Raw genomic sequence first — 25,479 nt, 5'->3', positions numbered from 1 at the left:
GTTGAAAGTGACAGCAGAAGAATGGAAGAGACATGGGGAATGAAGACAAGTGAAGAAGATCTAATGGACCTTTATGGTTCCCTCTTGGGCTCCTACCGCCCCATTTGTATTTACGTAAGAGAAAATAACATTTATAGATATAAACATTTATTAAACTATTAGAAAGGAAGGTATTTATGTGAGATATATAACTATATGGGCGTAGTTAGAGGGCACGGGGCAGATCCCGAGGGGAGACTCCCGAACCCCAGACTATCAGAATAAAGAAGAGAGAGGGTCAAATTCTAACAAAATCTTTATTGAAATGTTTCTGTTGCGCTTGGTCTTCTTTCCTTTCTTCCAATAAATTCCCTTGACTTTGATTCAGAGAAGAAGATTTTCCTTTGGGAGAAGCTCAATGAATCAGAACCGAGCGTTTTTTGTTCAAATGGGATCCGCGCGCAATAAAGAATATGAACGTATTCGTGAAACTGTCACATTCTCGCCGGGCCGACACTAACGGAAATGAGCTTTGTTGGACCCGGCTGGGAATTGGTTACTCTAAGGGATTCGGGGCAGAATTTTCTCCTTGGGTCGTAGGATCTGAAGGTAAAAAAACAGCTGGATGTTCCTCAGATGGACTGATAGTATGTTCTGCAATTATACAGCCTGAAGTGTTGGCATCCCATCTTGTGTCTCCATCTTGCCCTACTGTCTCCATCATTTCGTACTGTCTCCATCTTGTCCTACTGTCTCCATCTTGCCCTACTGTCTCCATCTTGTCCTACTGTCTCCATCTTGCCCTACTGTCTCCATCTTGTCCTACTGTCTCCATCTTGCCCTACTGTCTCCATCTTGCCCTACTGTCTCCATCATTTCGTACTGTCTCCATCTTGTCCTACTGTCTCCATCTTGCCCTACTGTCTCCATCTTGTTCTACTGTCTCCATCTTGCCCTACTGTCTCCATCTTGTCCTACTGTCTCCATCTTGCCCTACTGTCCCCATCTTGTCCTACTGTCTCCATCTTGCCCTACTGTCTCCATCTTGTCCTACTGTCTCCATCTTGTCCTACTGTCTCCATCTTGCCCTACTGTCTCCATCTTGCCCTACTGTCTCCATCTTGCCCTACTGTCTCCATCTTGCCCTGCTGCTCCTCTGATGGACCGACAGTATGTTCTGCATTTATACAGCCTTATAAGTGTTGACATCCCCAGTAGATTTGTGGGGCTGGAGATGGAGGAGGATGGTTTAACACCTTTATATGATTTAGAGCTCTGCAATAAACTGATTCTTGGGGGATGGTTTGGTTCCTTCATAGAACAACTGAGAAGTTTCATATTTGTGCTTCAAGGCAGAGCTTTCTATAGGGGCAAATGGGGGCGACTTGGAGTCTGAAGGAAGAATGGGGGTGTATTTGGTATAGTAGAGTTACAGTCATGGCCGTATGTCTATACGGGCACCCAAAGGCCCAACATGATGGTGTGGCCCTCAGATGCCCATATAGATATATAAACCAACAATATCTGCAGCCCTACATCGGGGGGGGGGAGTTTATTTCAGGGAAATGGGGCGGAGGGGGTACCACAAACACCTTATTCTGTACTCCTCAGCCTTTAAAAAGGAGGCCAACATCTCTACCATTCGGCACCGGGGAGGTGCCTTCCCATTGGGCGACTGGATCTATTCATCATGCTTATAAGTCCGAGTTCTCGATACAGTCAGTATTGCACTTGGTCAGGATGTTGCGCCTTTTTTAGCATCTGCGGCCTCTAGGGACCCCCCTATTGGTCGAGGGGCATCAAGCTGAGGCCTTAAGGCAAAAAGGCACAGAGATTCATGCGCTTTCCTTACGGATAAAGCCCCCCGGGCGCCTCACACCGTCGTCACTCTCATTACAAACTCTCTGTTGCCGTTGGACTGACCTCTCTGCTCGTGGGGCCGGAGGTGGCTCAGAATGTGGAAGATGGTGTAAGCACAGTGGTGATCAGATAAGGTCCCAGTGTGGCCGATGGCATGGTTACCGTGGTTACCGGGGTCGGCAGGAGCGGCGTTGCTGCCCGTGCCGCCAACGGAGGAGGAGTTGTTATTGTTACTTATCGTCTGTTGGTTGCTCCGCTGGCTGCTCCCCAATTTCTGGTCTTCCAGGTCTTTCGATTTGTCGTAATTCATCACTTTCCACTGCTGGTTCACCGCCTGCCACCGCTTGAATATCCGGTAGACGGACGGCCCCTCGTGAATGATTAAACCTAAAGGAAGAGAGAATATCAGATATATATCACGGTACGGTATGGGACCCCCTTATCCGGAAACCCATTATCCAGAATAACGGAAAGGCTGTCTCCCATAGACTCCATTATAAGAAAATAATTCTAATTTTTAAAAATGATTCCCTTTTCTCTGTAATAATAAAACAGTACCTGTACTTGATCCCAACTAAGATATAATTACCCCTTATTGGGGGCAGAACAGCCCTATTGGGTTTATTTCATGGTTAAATGATTCCCTTTTCTCTGTAATAATAAAACAGTACCTGTACTTGATCCCAACTAAGATATAATTACCCCTTATTGGGGGCAGAACAGCCCTATTGGGTTTATTTAATGGTTAAATGATTCCCTTTTCTCTGTAATAATAAAACAGTACCTGTACTTGATCCCAACTAAGATATAATTACCCCTTATTGGGGCAGAACAGCCCTATTGGGTTTATTTAATGGGTAAATGATTCCCTTTTCTCTGTAATAATAAAACAGTACCTGTACTTGATCCCAACTAAGATATAATTACCCCTTATTGGGGGCAGAACAGCCCTATTGGGTTTATTTAATGGTTAAATGATTCCCTTTTCTCTGTAATAATAAAACAGTACCTGTACTTGATCCCAACTAAGATATAATTACCCCTTATTGGGGCAGAACAGCCCTATTGGGTTTATTTAATGGTTAAATGATTCCCTTTTCTCTGTAATAATAAAACAGTACCTGTACTTGATCCCAACTAAGATATAATTACCCCTTATTGGGGCAGAACAGCCCTATTGGTTTTTAATGATTTTTTAGTAGAGATAAAGCATTGAGATCAAAATACGGAAAGATCCCTTATCCAGAAAGCCCTGGGTGCCAAGCATTCTGGATAACAGGTCCTATACCTGTACTGTAATGCCGAGGGCAGTCGTCTATATATCCCAGAGAATCGCTTGGATTTTCCAATTGGCAAATCAGAGAGATGAGGGGCAGGTTGGCCAACTGCTAACCCCAATATGGGACAATAGTGGCAAACAAAATTAATTTTCAAAAACATATATTTATTATTGCCTTATTATTTTACTGGCCTCATAAGTCCTTTGCATGATGCAATAGGATGGCGCCACCTGTTGATCATTATAACCAACTGACTATAATTGGCTGAAAATTAATTCCCTGAGAAAAGGAAAGTCTCGTGATGTTGCTCTGCTCATAAAATGAATGTATTTATGCAACAAAAATGGGTGAGACCTGCCAGCTAAGCAGTAAATATCCCCAGAAGAGGTGATTGGGGGGCACTTGGATATTTGGGGGGGCACAGGTCAGCTTGGAGACCTGGTAGCCATGTCCATTCAATCTACAAGGAATCTCCCCTCGGGTCAATACATCTTCTTACCTTGGGGTCTCTGGACTCTCTTCCCCCGAGCTGCTCTCTTTCCCATGGGGGGCAGCCAACAAGGAAAGAGAGCAGCCCGGAACCAGGAAATTCAGTCTGTCCTGGGGTAAATAATGGGGTTGGGACCTTGGTTTATCCCAGTGAACTTGCCCTTTACACAGAGGGAATAAAACTGTGTAACTGGCAACAAAAGTTCATTATAAAATATAAAAGAAGAATTGTCATTTGAACTGAAGCATCAATAAAAGCAGGGTGTCCCGATGCTCATTCGTCAGAGTCGCTGCGTCTGGGGGGGACATTATACGATACGTCCCTCCATGATGAATCACAGGGAGGCGACGCCACGGCCCATCCCCCAATAAAGCCAAATGGACAAATAATAGCGGCTCGTTGTCTTTATTTCCCCTCCATTACAGGCCTCAAAATTGACTATTGATTTTACTGCATTCGGCCAAACCGGCGCAGACAGAGGGGGGACGTGATTGGAGCTTTGATTTAGTCGCGGCCAAACTTCCCCGGTGAAACATTGGGGATTAATATTCAGTTAAAGGGGAAGCGTCACTGATCCAATCAGATTTAGTGGATATCAAACAGCTCGAACAGGTTTATTTGTCTCAGATTCCAGGGTTTAGTAGTGTCCGACCCAAACCTGGGTAAAATGGAGCCGCCCACGTCAAGCTATATATCCTCTTTACATGGAATTGCTTATAGTGATGGGTCGTAGTTATAGTTATAGGTTATCTCAAGCCTAGGGCTTATACATAGCGGGGCCCCAAGTGGCAGTTGAAGGCAGGGAGAGGTGTAGTATGTGGGTATAACATAGCAAGGGAGTAACTGCCATAGGCCGACATAGTAACAGTGCGGTCTCATGGAAACAGTAGGGCAATATGGAGACAATAGGGCAAGATGGAGACAGTATGGCAAGATGGAGACAGTAGGGCAAGATGGAGACAGTAGGGCAAGATGGAGACAGTAGGGCAAGATGGAGACAGTAGGACAAGATGGGGACAGTAGGGCAAGATGGAGACAGCAGGGCAAGATGGGGACAGTAGGGCAAGATGGAGACAGTAGGGCAAGATGGAGACAGTAGGGCAAGATGGGGACAGCAGGGCAAGATGGAGACAGTAGGGCAAGATGGGGTCAGTAGGACAAGATGGAGACAGTAGGGCAAGATGGGGACAGTAGGGCAAGATGGAGACAGTAGGGCAAGATTGGGACAGTAGGGCAAGATGGAGACAGTAGGGCAAGATGGGGACAGTAGGGCAAGATGGAGACAGTAGGGCAAGATGGAGACAGTAGGGCAAGATGGAGACAGTAGGGCAAGATGGAGACAGTAGGGCAATATGGAGACAGTAGGACAAGATGGAGACAGCAGGGCAAGATGGAGACAGCAGGGCAAGATGGAGACAGCAGGGCAAGATGGAGACAGCAGGGCAAGATGGAGACAGCAGGGCAAGATGGAGACAGCAGGGCAAGATGGGGACAGCAGGGCAAGATGGAGACAGTAGGGCAAGATGGGGTCAGTAGGACAAGATGGAGACAGTAGGGCAAGATGGGGACAGTAGGGCAAGATGGAGACAGTAGGGCAAGATTGGGACAGTAGGGCAAGATGGAGACAGTAGGGCAAGATGGGGACAGTAGGGCAAGATGGAGACAGTAGGGCAAGATGGAGACAGTAGGGCAAGATGGGGACAGTAGGGCAAGATGGAGACAGTAGGGCAAGATGGAGACAGTAGGGCAATATGGAGACAGTAGGACAAGATGGAGACAGTAGGGCAAGATGGAGACAGTAGGGCAAGAATGGAGACAGCAGGGCAAGATGGAGACAGCAGGGCAAGATGGGGACAGCAGGGCAAAGATGGAGACAGCAGGGCAAGATGGGGTCAGTAGGACAAGATGGAGACAGTAGGGCAAGATGGGGACAGTAGGGCAAGATGGAGACCAGTAGGGCAAGATGGGGACAGTAGGGCAAGATGGAGACAGTAGGGCAAGATGGGGACAGTAGGGCAAGATGGGGACAGTAGGACAAGATGGAGACAGTAGGGCAAGATGGGGACAGTAGGGCAAGATGGGGACAGTAGGGCAAGATGGGGACAGTAGGGCAAGATGGGGACAGTAGGGCAAGATGGAGACAGTAGGGCAAGATGGGGGACAGTAGGGCAAGATGGAGACAGTAGGGCAAGATGGAGACAGCAGGGCAAGATGGGGACAGCAGGGCAAGATGGAGACAGCAGGGCAAGATGGGGTCAGTAGGACAAGATGGAGACAGTAGGGCAAGATGGGGACAGTAGGGCAAGATGGAGACAGTAGGGCAAGATGGGGACAGTAGGGCAAGATGGAGACAGCAGGGCAAGATGGAGACAGCAAGGGCAAGATGGGGGACAGCAGGGCAAGATGGAGACAGCAGGGCAAGATGGGGTCAGTAGGACAAGATGGAGACAGTAGGGCAAGATGGAGACAGTAGGGCAAGATGGGGACAGTAGGGCAAGATGGAGACAGTAGGGCAAGGATGGGGACAGTAGGGCAAGATGGGGACAGTAGGACAAGATGGAGACAGTAGGGGCAAGATGGGGACAGTAGGGCAAGATGGGGACAGTAGGGCAAGATGGGGGACAGTAGGGCAAGATGGAGACAGTAGGGCAAGATGGGGACAGTAGGGCAAGATGGAGACAGTAGGGCAGATGGAGACAGTAGGGCAAGATGGGGACAGTAGGGCAAGATGGAGACAGTAGGGCAGATGGGACAGTAGGGCAAGATGGAGACAGCAGGGCAAGATGGAGACAGCAGGACAAGATGGAGACAGTAGGACAAGATGGAGACAGTAGGACAAGATGGAGACAGTAGGACAAGATGGAGACTGTAGGGCAAGATGGAGACAGTAGGGCAAGATGGAGACAGTAGGGCAAGATGGAGACAGTAGGGCAAGATGGAGACAGTAGGGCAAGATGGAGACAGTAGGACAAGATGGGGACAGTAGGGCAAGATGGGGACAGTAGGGCAAGATGGGGACAGTAGGGCAAGATGGGGACAGTAGGGCAAGATGGAGACAGTAGGGCAAGATGGAGACAGTAGGGCAAGATGGGGACAGTAGGGCAAGATGGAGACAGTAGGGCAAGATGGAGACAGCAGGACAAGATGGAGACAGTAGGACAAGATGGAGACTGTAGGGCAAGATGGAGACAGTAGGGCAAGATGGAGACAGTAGGGCAAGATGGAGACAGTAGGGCAAGATGGAGACAGTAGAGAAAAAAGTCAGCAGAGTTAGATGCAAAAAGCCTAAATGGAAATAGTAGAGCAATATAGCAATAATAGCCTGTTTGAAAGCAGACTTCTGATTGGTGCCTTTTTATTTTTCTTTCCTTTTTATTTCATTACCCTGTTTATATCAGTTTTTCCCAACCCACAGGTCACACTTTGCTATTTATCTATTTGCCCCCCGGCCCCACTCATACTGAGCCCCAAGCCTCGGGTCCCGAAAGTCCTTCCCCTCCGATCCGGAGCCTCTGCTGAGATCAAGTGGAAAATACATTTCTATTCCACCTCTCCATTGGGCCGAGGGGCAGAACCAGAGCAATCTCTTTATTGAACACGGCCGGATAAACTGCGTCGGGCCCTTATGTGTGAAATGGCTACGAGTGCGCGGCGGCGGCATTCACTCCCACAGCGATTGGACGCGGCTCATTCAGAGCTCAGAGCTCCAGCCGGAATCATTTCTTATTCTGTTTGGTGCTGAAACGTTATCCCCAAATATGTCAAATCCAAATTAGAAGCTGAAAATAAATATGTCTTTGGGAAAATAATAATTGCTTTTCCAGAGAAGCAGCTGAGAGTATCGCAGGGACGGAAAGTACAGTATGGGGGTACAGCTTATTGTGTGCCCAGAACATTCCTTCTCTGTATATTTGTATTTATGCATATGGGTAGGGGGTGCCATAGTGTTTCCCTTAGACAGTACAGTATGGGGGTACAGCTTATTGTGTGCCCAGAACATTCCTTCTCTGTATATTTGTATTTATACATATGGGTAGGGGGTGCCATAGTGTTTCCCTTAGACAGTACAGTATGGGGTACAGCTTATTGTGGTGCCCAGAACATTCCCTCTCTGTATATTTGTATTTATACATATGGGTAGGGGGTGCCATAGTGTTTCCCTTAGACAGTACAGTATGGGGGTACAGCTTATTGTGTGCCCAGAACATTCCTTCTCTGTATATTTGTATTTATACATATGGGTAGGGGGTGCCATAGTGTTTCCCTTAGACAGTACAGTATGGGGGTACAGCTTATTGTGTGCCCAGAACATTCCTTCTCTGTATATTTGTATTTATACATATGGGTAGGGGGTGCCATAGTGTTTCCCTTAGACAGTACAGTATGGGGGTACAGCTTATTGTGTGCCCAGAACATTCCCTCTCTGTATATTTGTATTTATACATATGGGTAGGGGGTGCCATAGTGTTTCCCTTAGACAGTACAGTATGGGGGTACAGCTTATTGTGTGCCCAGAACATTCCTTCTCTGTATATTTGTATTTATACATATGGGTAGGGGGTGCCATAGTGTTTCCCTTAGACAGTACAGTATGGGGGTACAGCTTATTGTGTGCCCAGAACATTCCTTCTCTGTATATTTGTATTTATACATATGGGTAGGAGGTGCCATAGTGTTTCCCTTAGACAGTACAGTATGGGGGTACAGCTTATTGTGTGCCCAGAACATTCCCTCTCTGTATATTTGTATTTATACATATGGGTAGGGGGTGCCATAGTGTTTCCCTTAGACAGTACAGTATGGGGGTACAGCTTATTGTGTGCCCAGAACATTCCTTCTCTGTATATTTGTATTTATACATATGGGTAGGAGGTGCCATAGTGTTTCCCTTAGACAGTACAGTATGGGGGTACAGCTTATTGTGTGCCCAGAATATTCCCTCTCTGTATATTTGTATTTATACATATGGGTAGGGATTTTATTGAATAAAAACATTACAAAAGGCAAAATAACTTCACATTACAATAACATTAAACAAACACAAAAAGCTTTAAAATCAGAAAGAAACGGTTACATTTAGCACAGAGTTCCATTTACATTTAGTTACTCATTTCACTTGTTCTCTTAAAATCCATCTCAAGTCTTTTGATTTTTACATTTGCCATTTACTTGCTCCTCACCGGTTCTTTTGACCATGAAACTTGGGGCTCCTGCTACTTCCTCCGGTCCCTCCACAATGTCTTCCTCCCCCAGAGACCCCCACTCATCCTCTTGGTTTTGGCCTTTCTTTTTATTTTTCCTCCCTCTTGAAACCTCTTCACTGAAAACACTTTTCCTTTTTTCCTTCCTTTCCTCCTCCCTTTCCTTTCCCAGTCTCACCGAAACCTCCTCTTCCTCCTCCCTTTCCTTTCCCAGTCTCACCGAAACCTCCTCCTCCTCCTCCCTTTCCTTTCCCAGTCTCACCGAAACCTCCTCTTCCTCCTCCCTTTCCTTTCCCAGTCTCACCGAAACCTCCTCTTCCTCCTCCCTTTCCTTTCCCAGTCTCACCGAAACCTCCTCTTCCTCCTCCCTTTCCTTTCCCAGTCTCACCGAAACCTCCTCTTCCTCCTCCCTTTCCTTTCCCAGTCTCACCGAAACCTCCTCCTCCTCCTCCATAACTGCAGCCCAGGATTTCCCTAACAAATCAAATCTGTTTTCTGTTTCTACCGCCATCTCTTTGGGCACAGCCTTTCTCTTATTTACTTTCTTTGAGTTTCCACCAACCACCCGCCAATCCTGTTTCTCCGCCCCTTGCTCCTCCCTCTCAGTGAGCTCCACCCCTTCCCCAGAAGTACTTCCTCCGTTCCCCAAATCTGTTCCTCCCTCAGTCCCCCTTTGCGCTACTCCCTGAGTCTCCGGTCCCTCCTCGCCCCCCATACCCTCCCTCAGTTCCGCCAGCAGGTTTGGGCACTGTTTCTGGACGTTATGCCAGGCGTCGGGGCAATCCCGGTGTGCGTGGCCCAGTCTCAGGCAGAGATTGCACCTAATGGTGACACAGTCCTTGCTTGGGTGTCCCACCTCCCCACAAAAGGCACATTTCTGTACGGTACATTTGCCGGCCAGATGCCTATTGGAGCCGCATTTAAAGCAGACCCGGGGCTGGCCCGCATAGAAACACACCCCCCTGTCCTTCCCTAGAAACAGAGAGTTGGGGAGATGTTTCTGCACATGGAGATGAGAGTGCAGTCTCACCTGGACTTTCCACCCCCCTATCCAAAAACCCTCTTCATCATAGATTCTCTGTAAAGGGGAGAGTACCTGGCACTGCCGCTTTAGCCAAAACATCACATCCTCCTCATTTATGGACTCGCTTTTAAAAATAATTGTCACATTTTTAACCTCCGGCTTTGAAACCGGAATAACCTCAAATCCGTTCCACACGTCCGAGCCCCTCTCTCTCTCATACCCCTTCCAAAATTCCTCCAGCCCCTGGGGCAACTTAAAGCTCAAGTCAAACTCCGTATCAGTGACAGTGACTAGGGCATAAACATCATCTGGGGTGAAACCCAGGGACTCCTTGATCAGCCTCCTGGCTACGTATCTCCTGCCCGGGAACCCCTCTCTCCCCTGCACCCACTTAATCTTCACTACGTTCCTCCTCTTGCCCGGCTCTGCCACCTCAGTCTGGGGCAACAAAGCCCTCTCTGCCCCCCGCACAATCCTGTCTGCTGCCCCATCCCTGGTATCACTATTAGTAACAGCATCACTGTAAGATACATTGCCCCCTGTTCCGCCAGCCCCCCCATGTACCCCCCTCTCCCCCCTCCCGGGAAATCCATCTCCTTTACTTCCCCCTCTTGAACCAACAGTCTCATTTACCCCATTCCCACTGCCACTCACCCCATTCCCACTGCCATTCACCCCATTCCCACTGCCACTCACCCCATTCCCACTGCCATTCACCCCAAACTCACTGCCATTCACCCCAAACCCACTGCCATTCACCCCATTCCCACTGCCATTCACCCCAAACTCACTGCCATTTACCCCATTCCCACTGCCACTCACCCCATTCCCACTGCCATTTACCCCATTCCCACTACCATTCACCCCATTCCCACTGCCATTCACCCCATTCCCACTGCCATTCACCCCAAACTCACTGCCATTCACCCCATTCCCACTGCCATTTACCCCATTCCCACTACCATTCACCCCATTCCCACTGCCATTCACCCCAAACTCACTGCCATTCACCCCATTCTCACTACTATTCACCCCAAACTCACTGCCATTCACCCCAAACTCACTGCCATTCACCCCATTCCCACTCAGAGAGAGAGTCTCTGTATGTTGGTGCAGGTCACATGGGGCAGTCTCTGTTACAGTCTGTGAAACTACAGCCTGCTGAGCATCCTGGGAAAAAGGAAAAGTCATTGCTGGTTTGGGCTTATGTGGCTGCTCCATTTGCTGGAAGCTCTCTCTATTCCCACACAGTTCTTGCCCGGGCCCGATTGCCCCCATGGTGCTGCCCATCTCCTGCTCGGTCTCCTCTAGTTCTTTATTAATAAAAGCCAATTCCCTTATTATCTCAGATCTCCTTCCCCCGTTACACAGTCCCAGATCAGCAGCCAAAAGCTCAATCCGTAGCTTTAAATCTCCCTCCTTTCTCTCCAACACAGACATTTTGTGCATAAAGTCAGTGATTCCCTCAGGCTGCGGCCTCTCTCCCCCTTCCCCCTCAGGCTGAGCCGCACACAGTCCCGGCTGCAATGCTCGGCCCTGACAGCCCAGTGAGTTAGTGGCAGGTACCTGTGGGCCGGCGGCCATGTTGGGCTCCTCACTCAGTGCACTTTCAGCGACTTCCATAGCGACAGGGCTCTCCCCCGCTGCTCCCGGCACCTCCATGCTGCCTCTCTCCTGCTCACCGGTCCCAGAGGTCATGGCGCCTGCTTCCTGTTCCTCCCAGGCCTCCGTCCCGCAGCTTCCCGCAGGCACGCCGGCCTGGATTCCCCGGGCAGACTCTCCCACACAGCCAGGTGAGCTAGTTTGAACTTTCCTAGGTGAGGTCTTACGTGCCGGTCGCTTCTTTCTTCCAATCAGCATAGCTTTCTGTGCAGCAGCGCTGTCTGTAATGGCCGCCGCTCCTGCAGCCCTCCTGCTAGAACCCAAGCGGGTCTCCACTCTCCTACCCGATGGGTCACTCATCTTTCCCCTCATTATTAAATTCCAGGGAAAGGGAAAAGTACTGAGCAAAAACCTTTCCCAAATACCCCCCCAGACCCAAAAAAGGGCCTGGGAGTTGCAGCAGCACACACCACCTGCTTGCTCACAGTATGGGGGTGGAGCTTATTGTGTGCCCAGAACATTCCTTCTCTGTATATTTGTATTTATACATATGGGTAGGGGGTGCCATAGTGTTTCCCTTAGACAGTACAGTATGGGGGTACAGCTTATTGTGTGCCCAGAACATTCCTTCTCTGTATATTTGTATTTATACATATGGGTAGGGGGGTGCCATAGTGTTTCCCTTAGACAGTACAGTATGGGGGTACAGCTTATTGTGTGCCCAGAACATTCCTTCTCTGTATATTTTGTATTTATACATATGGGTAGGGGGTGCCATAGTGTTTCCCTTAAGACAGTACAGTATGGGGGTACAGCTTATTGTGTGCCCAGATCATTCCTTCTCTGTAATATTTGTATTTATACATATGGGTAGGGGGTGCCATAGTGTTTCCCTTACAGTACAGTATGGGGGTACAGCTTATTGTGTGCCCAGAACATTCCTTCTCTGTAATTTGTATTTATACATATGGGTAGGGGTGCCATAGTGTTTCCCTTAGACAGTACAGTATGGGGGGTACAGCTTATTGTGTGCCCAGAACATTCCTTCTCTGTATATTTGTATTTATACATATGGGTAGGGGGTGCCATAGTGTTTCCCTTAGACAGTACAGTATGGGGGTACAGCTTATTGTGTGCCCAGAACATTCCTTCTCTGTATATTTGTATTTATACATATGGGTAGGGGGTGCCATAGTGTTTCCCTTAGACAGTACAGTATGGGGGGTACAGCTTATTGTGTGCCCAGAACATTCCTCTCTGTATATTTGTATTTATACATATGGGTAGGGGGTGCCCATAGTGTTTCCCTTAGACAGTACAGTATTGGGGGTACAGCTATTGTGTGCCCAGAAACATTCCTTCTCCTGTATATTTGTATTTATACATATGGGTAGGGGGTGCCATAGTGTTCCCTTAGACAGTACAGTATGGGGGTACAGCTTATTGTGTGCCCAGAACATTTCCTTCTCTGTATATTTGTATTTATACATATGGGTAGGGGGTGCCATAGTGTTTCCCTTAGACAGTACAGTATGGGGGTACAGCTTATTGTGTGCCCAGAACATTCCTTCTCTGTATATTTGTATTTATACATATGGGTAGGAGGTGCCATAGTGTTTTTCACTTAGACAGTACAGTATGGGGGTACAGCTTATTGTGTGCCCAGAACATTCCCTCTCTGTATATTTGTATTTATACATATGGGTAGGGGGTGCCATAGTGTTTCCCTTAGACAGTACAGTATGGGGGTACAGCTTATTGTGTGCCCAGAACATTCCCTCTCTGTATATTTGTATTTATACATATGGGTAGGGCGTGCCATAGTGTTTCCCTTAGACAGTACAGTATGGGGGTACAGCTTATTGTGTGCCCAGAACATTCCTTCTCTGTATATTTGTATTTATACATATGGGTAGGGGGTGCCATAGTGTTTCCCTTAGACAGTACAGTATGGGGGTACAGCTTATTGTGTGCCCAGAACATTCCTTCTCTGTATATTTGTATTTATACATATGGGTAGGGGGTGCCATAGTGTTTCCCTTAGACAGTACAGTATGGGGGTACAGCTTATTGTGTGCCCAGAACATTCCCTCTCTGTATATTTGTATTTATACATATGGGTAGGGGGTGCCATAGTGTTTCCCTTACAGTATGGGGGTACAGCTTATTGTGTGCCCAGAACATTCCTTCTCTGTATATTTGTATTTATACATATGGGTAGGAGGTGCCATAGTGTTTCCCTTACAGTATGGGGGTACAGCTTATTGTGTGCCCAGAACATTCCTTCTCTGTATATTTGTATTTATACATATGGGTAGGAGGTGCCATAGTGTTTCCCTTACAGTATGGGGGTACAGTGAAGCTGTAGAGGGAACATTGTGACTCCAGTCTGACCGTGACTGGATGATGTGAGTGGATCAGACGGCCGTATGACCAACATTATATTCATTGGGCCCCTGTGAGTAACTGACTGACAGTCACGACTTGGCCCACAAACTGCCCAGATGCCGCCGCAGCAGGAAACTGCCGGACAAACTCATTAACATCTGTCAGTTCTTTACAAAAAGGCCGCGCAGTTTAATGTGGAAGCGACACGGCAACATAAACAGCCGGAGAGACGTGTCTGCTTTAACCTGGAGACAGCTTGGGGGGTGGAAAGAGACTGCTCCGGTCTGAGGTTTGGCAGAAGAGAGAATTAAACTCTATCACTTTGATGAAATGACCAGTAGGTGGTGCTGTTGCTTCAAAATCATTATATTCCCAGTATAAAACTGCTAATATCTTGCAAACTGCGTATCTCTCAGTATTATTACTAGCCCTTTATTTATACTGTATAGTGCCACCATATACCGTAGTGCATCCCAGAGACTGCCCATCACTTTACACAATGGGGGGGTAGTAATTGCCCTACTTCTATCCCGGGGGTTATTTCTAAAAGAAGCAGTGCGGGTTCCTGGATAGACTGTTACTCATTTAAAGATCTTTAATGGGAAATTTCAGAGTCGTCAGCGCCCCCCCTGGGGGCAACCTCAGCGCTGGACTGGGGCCAGTATTCCGACTTCTGAAACTCGCCTGGAATAAAAGACTTGTTTCGCAGCTGCATCAATGCCCAAAACCCAGGAGCGCCGCTTTGTACTGCGAGTCCGGCCCGGCCCAACTCACCCAGGACTCGCTGCTGAATCCCCTACACTATCTACATACCCAGCATTTAAAGGGGAAATTCATCTTCATATTGACATTACTCTTTGTGTCTGTCTGTTTATATTCCCTGCACAGCTGGTTCCGACACTGGAAAGAATGTAGCAACCGGGTGAGAACTGACTTCTGCCCCACTGGGGTATTGTGATTCCCCCCCCCCCAGGTTCCCTACAGGCTCCCCAGGCGGCTGTGTATGACTTTATAGTGATATAATCCGGCCGGTGTTGGTGGTTGATGAATTCCCGGCCATTGGGCGCCTTTATAGTGAGTAACAGCCGCGGCTCTGACTGGTGGGACAGGGAGTCAATTAGGTGAGTCCGTTCCATTATATTGGGGGGCGCGAGTCTCTGTGTGACAGGAAAGTGCTGCCCCCCCCCCCCGACATCATTTTATGGGAATTGTGTGACCTGTGCGTCCTGCTCACTCATTTGTAGCAAAGTATAATCTGATAAACACCAACCATCAGTCTGTGCAACTGGCTACATGCCATCTTGTTCCATGCACAGTAGGGCAAGATGGAGACAGTAGGGCAAGATGGAGACAGTAGGGCAAGATGGAGACAGTAGGGCAAGATGGAGACAGTAGGGCAAGATGGAAACAGTAGGGCAAGATGGAGACAGTAGAGCAAGATGGAGACAGTAGGGCAAGATGGAGACAGTTGGGCAAGATGGAGACAGTAGGACAAGATGGAGACAGTAGGGCAAGATGGAGACAGTAGGGCAAGATGGAGACAGTAGGGCAAGATGGAAACAGTAGGGCAAGATGGAAACAGTAGGGCAAGATGAAGACAGTAGGGCAAGATGCAAACAGTAGGGCAAGATGGAGACAGTAGGGCAAGATGGAGACAGTAGGACAAGATGGAGACAGTAGGGCAAGATGGAGACAGTAGGGCAAGATGAAGACAGTAGGGCAAGATGAAGACAGTAGGACAAGATGGAGACAGTAGGGCAAGATGGAGACAGTAGGGCAAGATGAAGACAGTAGGACAAGATGGAGACAGTAGGACAAGATGCAGACAGTAGGGCAAGATGAAGACAGTAGGACAAGATGGAGACAGTAGGGCAAGATGAAGACAGTAGGACAAGATGGAGACAGTAGGGCAAGATGGAGACAGTAGGGCAAGATGGAGACAGTAGGACAAGATGGAGACAGTAGGACAAGATGAAGACAGTAGGGCAAGATGAAGACAGTAGGGCAAGATGGAGACAGTAGGGCAAGATGGAGACAGTAGGGCAAGATGAAGACAGTAGGACAAGATGGAGACAGTAGGACAAGATGGAGACAGTAGGACAAGATGGAGACAGTAGGGCAAGATGGAGACAGTAGGGCAAGATGGAGACAGTAGGGCAAGATGAAGACAGTAGGACAAGATGGAGACAGTAGGACAAGATGGAGACAGTAGGACAAGATGGAGACAGTAGGGCAAGATGGAGACAGTAGGGCAAGATGAAGACAGTAGGGCAAGATGGAGACAGTAGGGCAAGATGAAGACAGTAGGGCAAGATGGAGACAGTAGGACAAGATGGAGACAGTAGGACAAGATGGAGACAGTAGGACAAGATGAAGACAGTAGGGCAAGATGAAGACAGTAGGGCAAGATGGAGACAGTAGGACAAGATGGAGACAGTGGGGCAAGATGGAGAAAGTGGGGCAAGATGGAGACAGCGGGGGAAGATGGAGACGGTAGGGCAAGATGGAGACGGTAGGGCAAGATGGAGACGGTAGGGCAAGATGGAGACAGTAGGACAAGATGGAGGCTGTAGCACAGAATGGAGACAGTAGGACAAGGTATTGAGGCAAGAAGAAGACACTTGGGTAAGATGGAGGCTGTAGGACTGTGCGCCATGACTTTACATGACATTAGTGACTTCTGCTCAGCAAATAGTGAAAAATAAATGTAATTTTCCATTTCTGTGTCACTTATCTAGATAATTAGATGCCCGACACACAGATATGGGCCATTGGGTCCAGCCGACACCCCCATAATACTGGGCCATCTGTCCGCTTGGGCCGAGTGCGCTGCCCCGGACTGTGCCAGAGACTGGATCGGCATCTGGTGCCATTGTGTTCTGGTGTCAGAACCTTATCCAGCTGCCAACTACCATTATACCCCCCGCCTTTGCATTTATTATTTTCTGTGCCAAATGGAAAGTCCCCGAGGCCTCAGTGTCCGTCGCCCCCCCAGGCTGCAGGGGATGCTGGGATGTGTAGTTCAGAATGTAAATGCAATTTAATTGCGTTTGGCCTCAGAAATCTTAACTCTAAAAAACACCGAAATGGAATTTTAGAGCATTTGTAATTGAAATGGGTCCCGGCCAAAAGCAGTTTTATTCCGAGTTCATAAATATAAATGGGATTATGTTCTGTTTCAGAGGCTGCTCATTGGTTGAAAATGATAACTGCTTAGTGGCACAGCTGTATAGTGCTGTTATATAGTGGTACAGAGTATCTGCCTGGTACTGGGCCCAACAACATCCCCAAGGCTTCCCTTACCTGGGGCGGTGCTATGGGCACAGTAGGGCAAGATGGAGACAGTAGGGCAAGATGGAGACAGTAGGGCAAGATGGAGACAGTAGGGCAAGATGGGGACAGTAGGGCAAGATGGAGACAGTAGGGCAAGATGGAGACAGTAGGGCAAGATGGACACAGTAGGACAAGATGGAGACAGTAAGGCAAGATGGAGACAGTAGGACAAGATGGAGACAGTAGGGCAAGATGGGGACAGTAGGGAAAGATTGAGACAGTAGGGCAAGATGGAGACAGTAGGACAAGATGGAGACAGTAGGGCAAGATGGACACAGTAGGACAAGATGGAGACAGTAAGGCAAGATGGAGATAGTAGGGCAAGATGGAGACAGTAGGACAAGATGGAGACAGTAGGACAAGATGGAGACAGTATGGCAAGATGGACACAGTAGGACAAGATGGAGACAGTAAGGCAAGATGGAGACAGTAGGGCAAGATGGACACAGTAGGACAAGATGGAGACAGTAAGGCAAGATGGAGACAGTAGGGCAAGATGGGGACAGTAGGGCAAGATGGAGACAGTAGAACAAGATGGAGACAGTAGGGCAAGATGGACACAGTAGGACAAGATGGAGACAGTAGGGCAAGATGGAGACAGTGGAACAAGATGGAGACAGTAGGGCAAGATGGAGACAGTAGGTCAAGATGGAGACAGTAGGGCAAGATGGACACAGTAGGACAAGATGGAGACAGTAGGGCAAGATGGAGACAGTGGAACAAGATGGAGACAGTAGGGCAAGATGGACACAGTAGGACAAGATGGAGACAGTAGGGCAAGATGGAGACAGTGGAACAAGATGGGGACAGTAGGACAAGATGGAGACAGTAGGGCAAGATGGAGACAGTAGGGCAAGATGGACACAGTAGGACAAGATGGAGACAGTAGGGCAAGATGGAGACAGTGGAACAAGATGGAGACAGTAGGGCAAGATGGAGACAGTAGGACAAGATGGGGACAGTAGGACAAGATGGAGACAGTAGGACAAGATGGAGACAGTAGGACAAGATGGAGACAGTAGAGTAAGATGGAGACAGTAGGACAAGATGGAGACAGTAGGACAAGATGGAGACAGTAGGACAAGATGGAGACAGTAGGGCAAGATGGACACAGTAGGACAAGATGGAGACAGTAGGGCAAGATGGAGACAGTGGAACAAGATGGAGACAGTAGGGCAAGATGGAGACAGTAGGACAAGATGGGGACAGTAGGACAAGATGGAGACAGTAGGACAAGATGGAGACAGTAGGACAAGATGGAGACAGTAGAGTAAGATGGAGACAGTAGGACAAGATGGAGACAGTAGGACAAGATGGAGACAGTAGGACAAGATGGAGACATTAGGACAAGATGGAGACAGTAGGGCAAGATGGAGACAGTAGGGCAAGATGGAGACAGTAGGACAAGATGGAGACAGTAGGGCAAGATGGAGACAGTGGAACAAGATGGGAACCACCGATCTCCAGAATTCCAGATAACTGCCCCCGCCCCACCCTATACAGTAACAACCTTCTGAATTACAATGATAGAATATAAACCTTAGATTTGGTCCTGGTTAACAGCCGTAGCAAACATTCCTAGATATATATATATATATATTTATTTTTTTAAATCCTAGTTAAATCACTTGTTTCAGGCCCCACCCACTTACCCACCATTCCGCCTGCATCACATGGTACAATGATCCCGCCGGTGCCACTTACCTATACAGACTATGTCCATGAAGCCGTACATCCCATAGCAGATCTGGAACAGCAGGTCCTGGCGCTGCCACTTGGCCGAGGGGCTGAAGGTCGACCAGATGAGCCAAGAGATGCTGGCAATAAGGAAGAGGGAGCCCAAGATGGCGGCTGCGATCTGCACCTTCTCGATGACAGTCAGGGAGATGGCTTGCCACTGTGGGGACATGAGGGGACACAGGCATGGGGTCCACATTAGTCTGAGGGGAGAATATTGGCCTATCAGGGGCACGGCTGGTTCTGTTGCTACGGGACTGCCCCACCCATTGCGTCACTAGCAACCAGACAGCGGTGTGAATGACAGAATTAGAGATGGTTCAACAGACAAGGAATGAATATAGAGTTGGGCAGACAGACTGCATTCAGATTTATGGGCACAATAACCCCCGGCCAACAGCCCCGAGAGAGAGAGGAGGCAAATGTTGCAAAACCACAAAAGAGAGCGATGAATAAGAAATGAAGCCTAATGGCATCTCCGCCGCCGCCATGACTTCCGCCTCCGAGCGAAGCCGTTCTACTGGGATTTAAGGTCATACAAATCATTCAACCACAGGACAAGTGGCAATCGGATCATGTACAGTTGGGCAGACTTGGCACCCAATGGACTGGGCCAACAGGGCATGTTTGTAGCCCATAAAGGGTCCACATTATAGAGGCAAAGGCAGGAACCAATGGGAACTGGGGCGCTGGCACTTTGACTATTCATTGGGACTTGGGCGGGGCAAAGTGCAGTTTGGGTGCACCCCATCTTCTAGAAGAAAGTGAAAGCTTCTCCAACAGAACATCTACAGTGCTGGACCATGTAGGAAACAGGCTTGGGTCTCAGTAGGTCCAATACAATCAGGAATGGGAAATCTATTATTCATTTTTCACCTCTGAGTGGTCACCCTGTTCATAAGTGGATAGGTGGTGGCCAACCAGATTCAGTGAGGGGAGGAGCTGAGTGACTCTGGGCCCTGCCCCCCCCGGGAACCTGGCACAGGGGGGGGCATTGTCTGCGCCATTTATTCCATAAAGAGGAGATGATGGGAACAATGAAATGTCTGAGCCCCCAATGGAGAGAGAGAAAGAGGCCAAATGCCCCCAGGGAAGAACTGCCCCCTGTTGGGCTCAACCCATAGAAACTGTGTATAATAAAGATAATATAATGGGAATATTTACCTTTACCTGAAGAGGGTTCTTTGTGCTAATGGCGATCACGTGGTACTTGTAGTAACAGAGCTCACAGCTCCACGATCCCCTCTCGCTGATCCACTTAATCAGGCAGGGCTGGTGGGAGCAGCGTACGGATCCGTCACACCGACACGGGCTCAGGAGCTCCCCCTGCAGGGCACAATCCAACATGGGCATGTGGGTCAGGGCATTAATGGCACAATGATTCCCCCCCAAAGCTTCCCACCCGCAGCCCACTGAGCATGTGCAGTGCCACTGGCACACAGAAGATCCAAGATGGGGAGCAACTCTAAAGGCCTGGATCATTACTGCTATAGGGCTGGTACAGTATATAAAATAAAGCATTAATAGCCAGATTCTTTGTCAGGCTTTAGTTCCCCTTTAAGTCCCTTGTTTCCAAAGTAAATGATCTCGGCTGCTTGTTACCTGCCCCGGGGGGTAAATAAACATTTCATAAATGTAAGTGCAGTCTCCCTGCTCATATTTACTGCACTTTAGGTTCTGACTCCTGACACAATGTAGCAGAAGGCAGCTGATTAGAGAACCCAGGGGAGAGCTGGGCCGGGGCAGCGCCATTGTGGCACCGTTACACCGAATGGTTAAAGTCTATACAGAAGGAGGCCGGCCAACTGATGCAATTAGCCCCGCCCCTAGCGCGCTTGCCGCTAGACGCGCTAATGAGCCAGATGGCGACTGCAGGCAGAAGTGACAGGAAAATCTCAGGCGCTGTCCCTGTGTTTATTCCGCTGCTTTGGCCAATGTAATGTTTGTATATTAGCCCCCTGGGGGGCCCTCGCCCGATGTGAAAATAGGTCACATCAGCCATGATAATAGCAAATGTGGCAAAAACCCAGTGTGTCCTGCATTGCTATAGGCTGGGTATAGAGGGAATGTAGTATGATTAGCAGCAGTCCTGCCCTGCTTTATGGCTGAGATTCTAGCTATCTGTATAACAGAGCATTCTGTCACAGTGGCACAGATCCTATCTGATCCCCCCATTGTAAGCAGCAGTCCTGCCCTGCTTTATGGCTGAGATTCTAGCTATCTGTATAACAGAGCATTCTGTCACAGTGGCACAGATCCTATCTGATCCCCATTGTAAGCAGCAGTCCTGCCCTGCTTTATGGCTGAGATTCTAGCTATCTGTATAACAGAGCATTCTGTCACAGTGGCACAGATCCTATCTGATCCCCCCATTGTAAGCAGCAGTCCTGCCCTGCTTTATGGCTGAGATTCTAGCTATCTGTATAACAGAGCATTCTGTCACAGTGGCACAGATCCTATCTGATCCCCCCCATTGTAAGCAGCAGTCCTGCCCTGCTTTATGGCTGAGATTCTAGCTATCTGTATAACAGAGCATTCTGTCACAGTGGCACAGATCCTATCTGATCCCCCCATTGTAAGCAGCAGTCCTGCCCTGCTTTATGGCTGAGATTCTAGCTATCTGTATAACAGAGCATTCTGTCACAGTGGCACAGATCCTATCTGATCCCCCCCCATTGTAAGCAGCAGTCCTGCCCTGCTTTATGGCTGAGATTCTAGCTATCTGTATAACAGAGCATTCTGTCACAGTGGCACAGATCCTATCTGATCCCCCCCCATTGTAAGCAGCAGTCCTGCCCTGCTTTATGGCTGAGATTCTAGCTATCTGTATAACAGAGCATTCTGTCACAGTGGCACAGATCCTATCTGATCCCCCCATTGTAAGCAGCAGTCCTGCCCTGCTTTATGGCTGAGATTCTAGCTATCTGTATAACAGAGCATTCTGTCACAGTGGCACAGATCCTATCTGATCCCCCCATTGTAAGCAGCAGTCCTGCCCTGCTTTATGGCTGAGATTCTAGCTATCTGTATAACAGAGCATTCTGTCACAGTGGCACAGATCCTATCTGATCCCCCCCCATTGTAAGCAGCAGTCCTGCCCTGCTTTATGGCTGAGATTCTAGCTATCTGTATAACAGAGCATTCTGTCACAGTGGCACAGATCCTATCTGATCCCCCCATTGTAAGCAGCAGTCCTGCCCTGCTTTATGGCTGAGATTCTAGCTATCTGTATAACAGAGCATTCTGTCACAGTGGCACAGATCCTATCTGATCCCCCCCCCCATTGTAAGCAGCAGTCCTGCCCTGCTTTATGGCTGAGATTCTAGCTATCTGTATAACAGAGCATTCTGTCACAGTGGCACAGATCCTATCTGATCCCCCCATTGTAAGCAGCAGTCCTGCCCTGCTTTATGGCTGAGATTCTAGCTATCTGTATAACAGAGCATTCTGTCACAGTGGCACAGATCCTATCTGATCCCCCCCATTGTAAGCAGCAGTCCTGCCCTGCTTTATGGCTGAGATTCTAGCTATCTGTATAACAGAGCATTCTGTCACAGTGGCACAGATCCTATCTGATCCCCCCATTGTAAGCAGCAGTCCTGCCCTGCTTTATGGCTGAGATTCTAGCTATCTGTATAACAGAGCATTCTGTCACAGTGGCACAGATCCTATCTGATCCCCCCATTGTAAGCAGCAGTCCTGCCCTGCTTTATGGCTGAGATTCTAGCTATCTGTATAACAGAGCATTCTGTCACAGTAGCACAGATCCTATCTGATCCCCCCAGTGTAAGCAGCAGTCCTGCCCTGCTTTATGGCTGAGATTCTAGCTATCTTTATCCCTTCAGCTGTTGCAGATTTGTGGGGCCCCATTCCCTGATTATTCCTTGGATACAGGAAATCAGAAGGAAATGGTTACAGCCAAGTGGAAGTCCCCCCCCCCCAGGTAATAAGAATATTACAATAAAGGTGTTTGTGGGGATATATATATATACAGGGAACATGGTTACAGACGGGCTCAGCAGTCGGGTTGGAGCTCAGTTCCCCTCGTGTCACTTTCCGTAACCAAATTCCTCTCTTTTATAGGGAAATAAGATGTAAGTATAATGCGCATTTGTTGCGCAGTTATTTGTCCCAAGGTTCCATTACCTGCAAAGTGTTTTTATTGCAAAACATGAATTAAATCTTAACCTTCTTTCTAAGCAAAAGCGGGAATCCCGCGAGGTCGGGAAAACGCATTCCCGGAATGTCTGGAGATTCCCCATGGCGGAACAGTCACTGTACAAACTGGGGTCCCCGGGCGCAGAAACGCATTGGGGCTCATTAACCAACCGGAAAGGAGGGTAAAGAGTCTAAATCCGCCATCGTTTGCCCCCCTGCCCTCTCACTTTGAATTGCCCCAAGTAAGGGAGTAAGTGCTTTATTACAGGAGAAGGAAAGGCATTTGGCCAATAGATTGGCTACATTAGTGCCACCTAGAACCCTATATTTATTCTGCAGAAAGCTTTACCTGCCCGAATAACAGCCCTAGCAGCTCCCTCTGTTTGTTTAAGACAACAGCTGCCATTTTAGCTCGGTCTCAGAAGCTTCCTGCTGCAGCTCTGGCTGCTGGGAGCTCAGATTACACAGAGTTGGGAGGAGGAGCGAATTCTGCTGGGAGGGGGAGTGAATTCTGCTGGGAGGGGGAGCGAATTCTGCTGGGAGGGGGAGTGAATTCTGCTGGGAGGGGGAGTGAATTCTGATGGGAGGGGGAGCAGGGGAAGGGAGGGGGAGAGGAGCAAACTGAGCAGACTCGTGCCCGTGCCCTGAAGGATTTTCCTGAGAGAGGAAGTCTGACACAGAAGAACATGTGACACAAAAGGAGAGAAAAAATCCTGTGTTTCTTTTGATAGAGGACTCAGTACAGCGTTTCTGTGAGAGCTTATGGCTGTATATACACAGACCTTACTGAGTTTGTACCTTTCCTTCTCCTGTAATCAGAGTGGCCTGAAGGGGGTGGCAGTTGGGATGATGCCCTAGGATCCAGGGGCAGTTATATGTAAGATGTATTGTGCCCCAATCTAGCCATGGGGGAGGAACAGTAAGTGTGGCACAGTGGGCATAGCCAGGCAAGATGGGGTATAACGGCCAGTGTGGGGCAGCCGGGCTGAGATGCCAAGCAGCACAGAGTAATCCCAAATGTGCAGAGACAGGGGGCAGTAGATCCCTGCGCTGTGTCTGACCCCAGATTACTGGCCAATCATTAGCCGGGGCTTAGCCGGCTGGGACTCAGCACTCAGCACCCTGTCACCCTGATTCACTCACTGCCGGCGAGACAGGACGAGCCGCACAGATCCCTAGGCTTCCCGAATTCATTCCTAAACTCCACCCACTTTTTGGGATTGGTCACCTAATATGGAAGGTATAGGGTTTCTTGTGTTTAGCTGCTCTCCTATTTACCCTTTAGGGTAACACTGGGGTCAGTGAGCCTAGCAACCGGGTCAGAGCCTTGTTCTCTATGAAGTTACCCACCTAGGGTGCCGGCTTTATGGGGGCAGCTACAGGTATTGCCCAATGGTATTACAGGGAACATGCCCAGGTCATTACCGGGAACTGAACCAGGTATCAGTTTTAATTTCAATGTTAAAAAAAGACCAACTGAAATGCTGTCTGTGAAGGTGCTACATTATAATAAAGGTTTTCAAGTTTAAAGGTTAACTTACCCTTTACCTAAGCTAAGACTTGGCACAATTACAGCAGATTAAATCAATCTCCCCCTGATCTCATTAATCAAAGAAACCGGATTTCACTTACAGGGAGGGAGGAACGTGTGGCGCTTACACGCGGATTAGTGCAAAGCTGTCCTGTACTGTCTAAGGGAAACACTATGGCACCTCCTACCCATATGTATAAATACAAATATACAGAGAAGGAATGTTCTGGGCACACAATAAGCTGTACCCCCATACTGTACTGTCTAAGGGAAACACTATGGCACCCCCTACCCATATGTATAAATACAAATATACAGAGAAGGAATGTTCTGGGCACACAATAAGCTGTACCCCCATACTGTACTGTCTAAGGGAAACACTATGGCACCTCCTACCCATATGTATAAATACAAATATACAGAGAAGGAATGTTCTGGGCACACAATAAGCTGTACCCCCATACTGTACTGTCTAAGGGAAACACTATGGCACCCTCTCCCATATGTATAAATACAAATATACAGAGAAGGAATGTTCTGGGCACACAATAAGCTGTACCCCCATACTGTACTGTCTAAGGGAAACACTATGGCACCCCCTACCCATATGTATAAATACAAATATACAGAGAAGGAATGTTCTGGGCACACAATAAGCTGTACCCCCATACTGTACTGTCTAAGGGAAACACTATGGCACCTCCTGCCCATATGTATAAATACAAATATACAGAGAAGGAATGTTCTGGGCACACAATAAGCTGTACCCCCATACTGTACTGTCTAAGGGAAACACTATGGCACCCCCTACCCATATGTATAAATACAAATATACAGAGAAGGAATGTTCTGGGCACACAATAAGCTGTACCCCCATACTGTACTGTCTAAGGGAA

General features: G+C 48.4%; 1 protein-coding gene across 1 annotated transcript in view; it reads right to left on the bottom strand.

Annotated features, from left to right (window-relative positions):
* Positions 1-1,056: 1,056 nt before the first annotated feature.
* Positions 1,057-25,479, bottom strand: part of marchf4 (membrane associated ring-CH-type finger 4) — a 39,916-nt gene continuing 15,493 nt past the window's right edge. Inside the window, exons 2-4 of the mRNA XM_002942005.5 lie at positions 20,059-20,220; positions 18,862-19,054; positions 1,057-2,226 (exon numbers count right to left, since the gene is read on the bottom strand). Of these exons, the coding sequence (XP_002942051.2) occupies positions 1,853-2,226; positions 18,862-19,054; positions 20,059-20,220 (729 nt within the window). The 3' untranslated portion in view covers positions 1,057-1,852. The remainder of the gene's footprint in view (positions 2,227-18,861; positions 19,055-20,058; positions 20,221-25,479) is intronic.

The sequence above is a fragment of the Xenopus tropicalis genome, chromosome 9, assembly GCF_000004195.4.
Source record: "Xenopus tropicalis strain Nigerian chromosome 9, UCB_Xtro_10.0, whole genome shotgun sequence".
In the NCBI taxonomy this organism is placed as follows: domain Eukaryota; kingdom Metazoa; phylum Chordata; class Amphibia; order Anura; family Pipidae; genus Xenopus; species Xenopus tropicalis.
The sequence above is the reverse complement of the archived record's forward strand: the minus strand, read 5'-3'. Positions and strand labels throughout refer to the sequence as shown.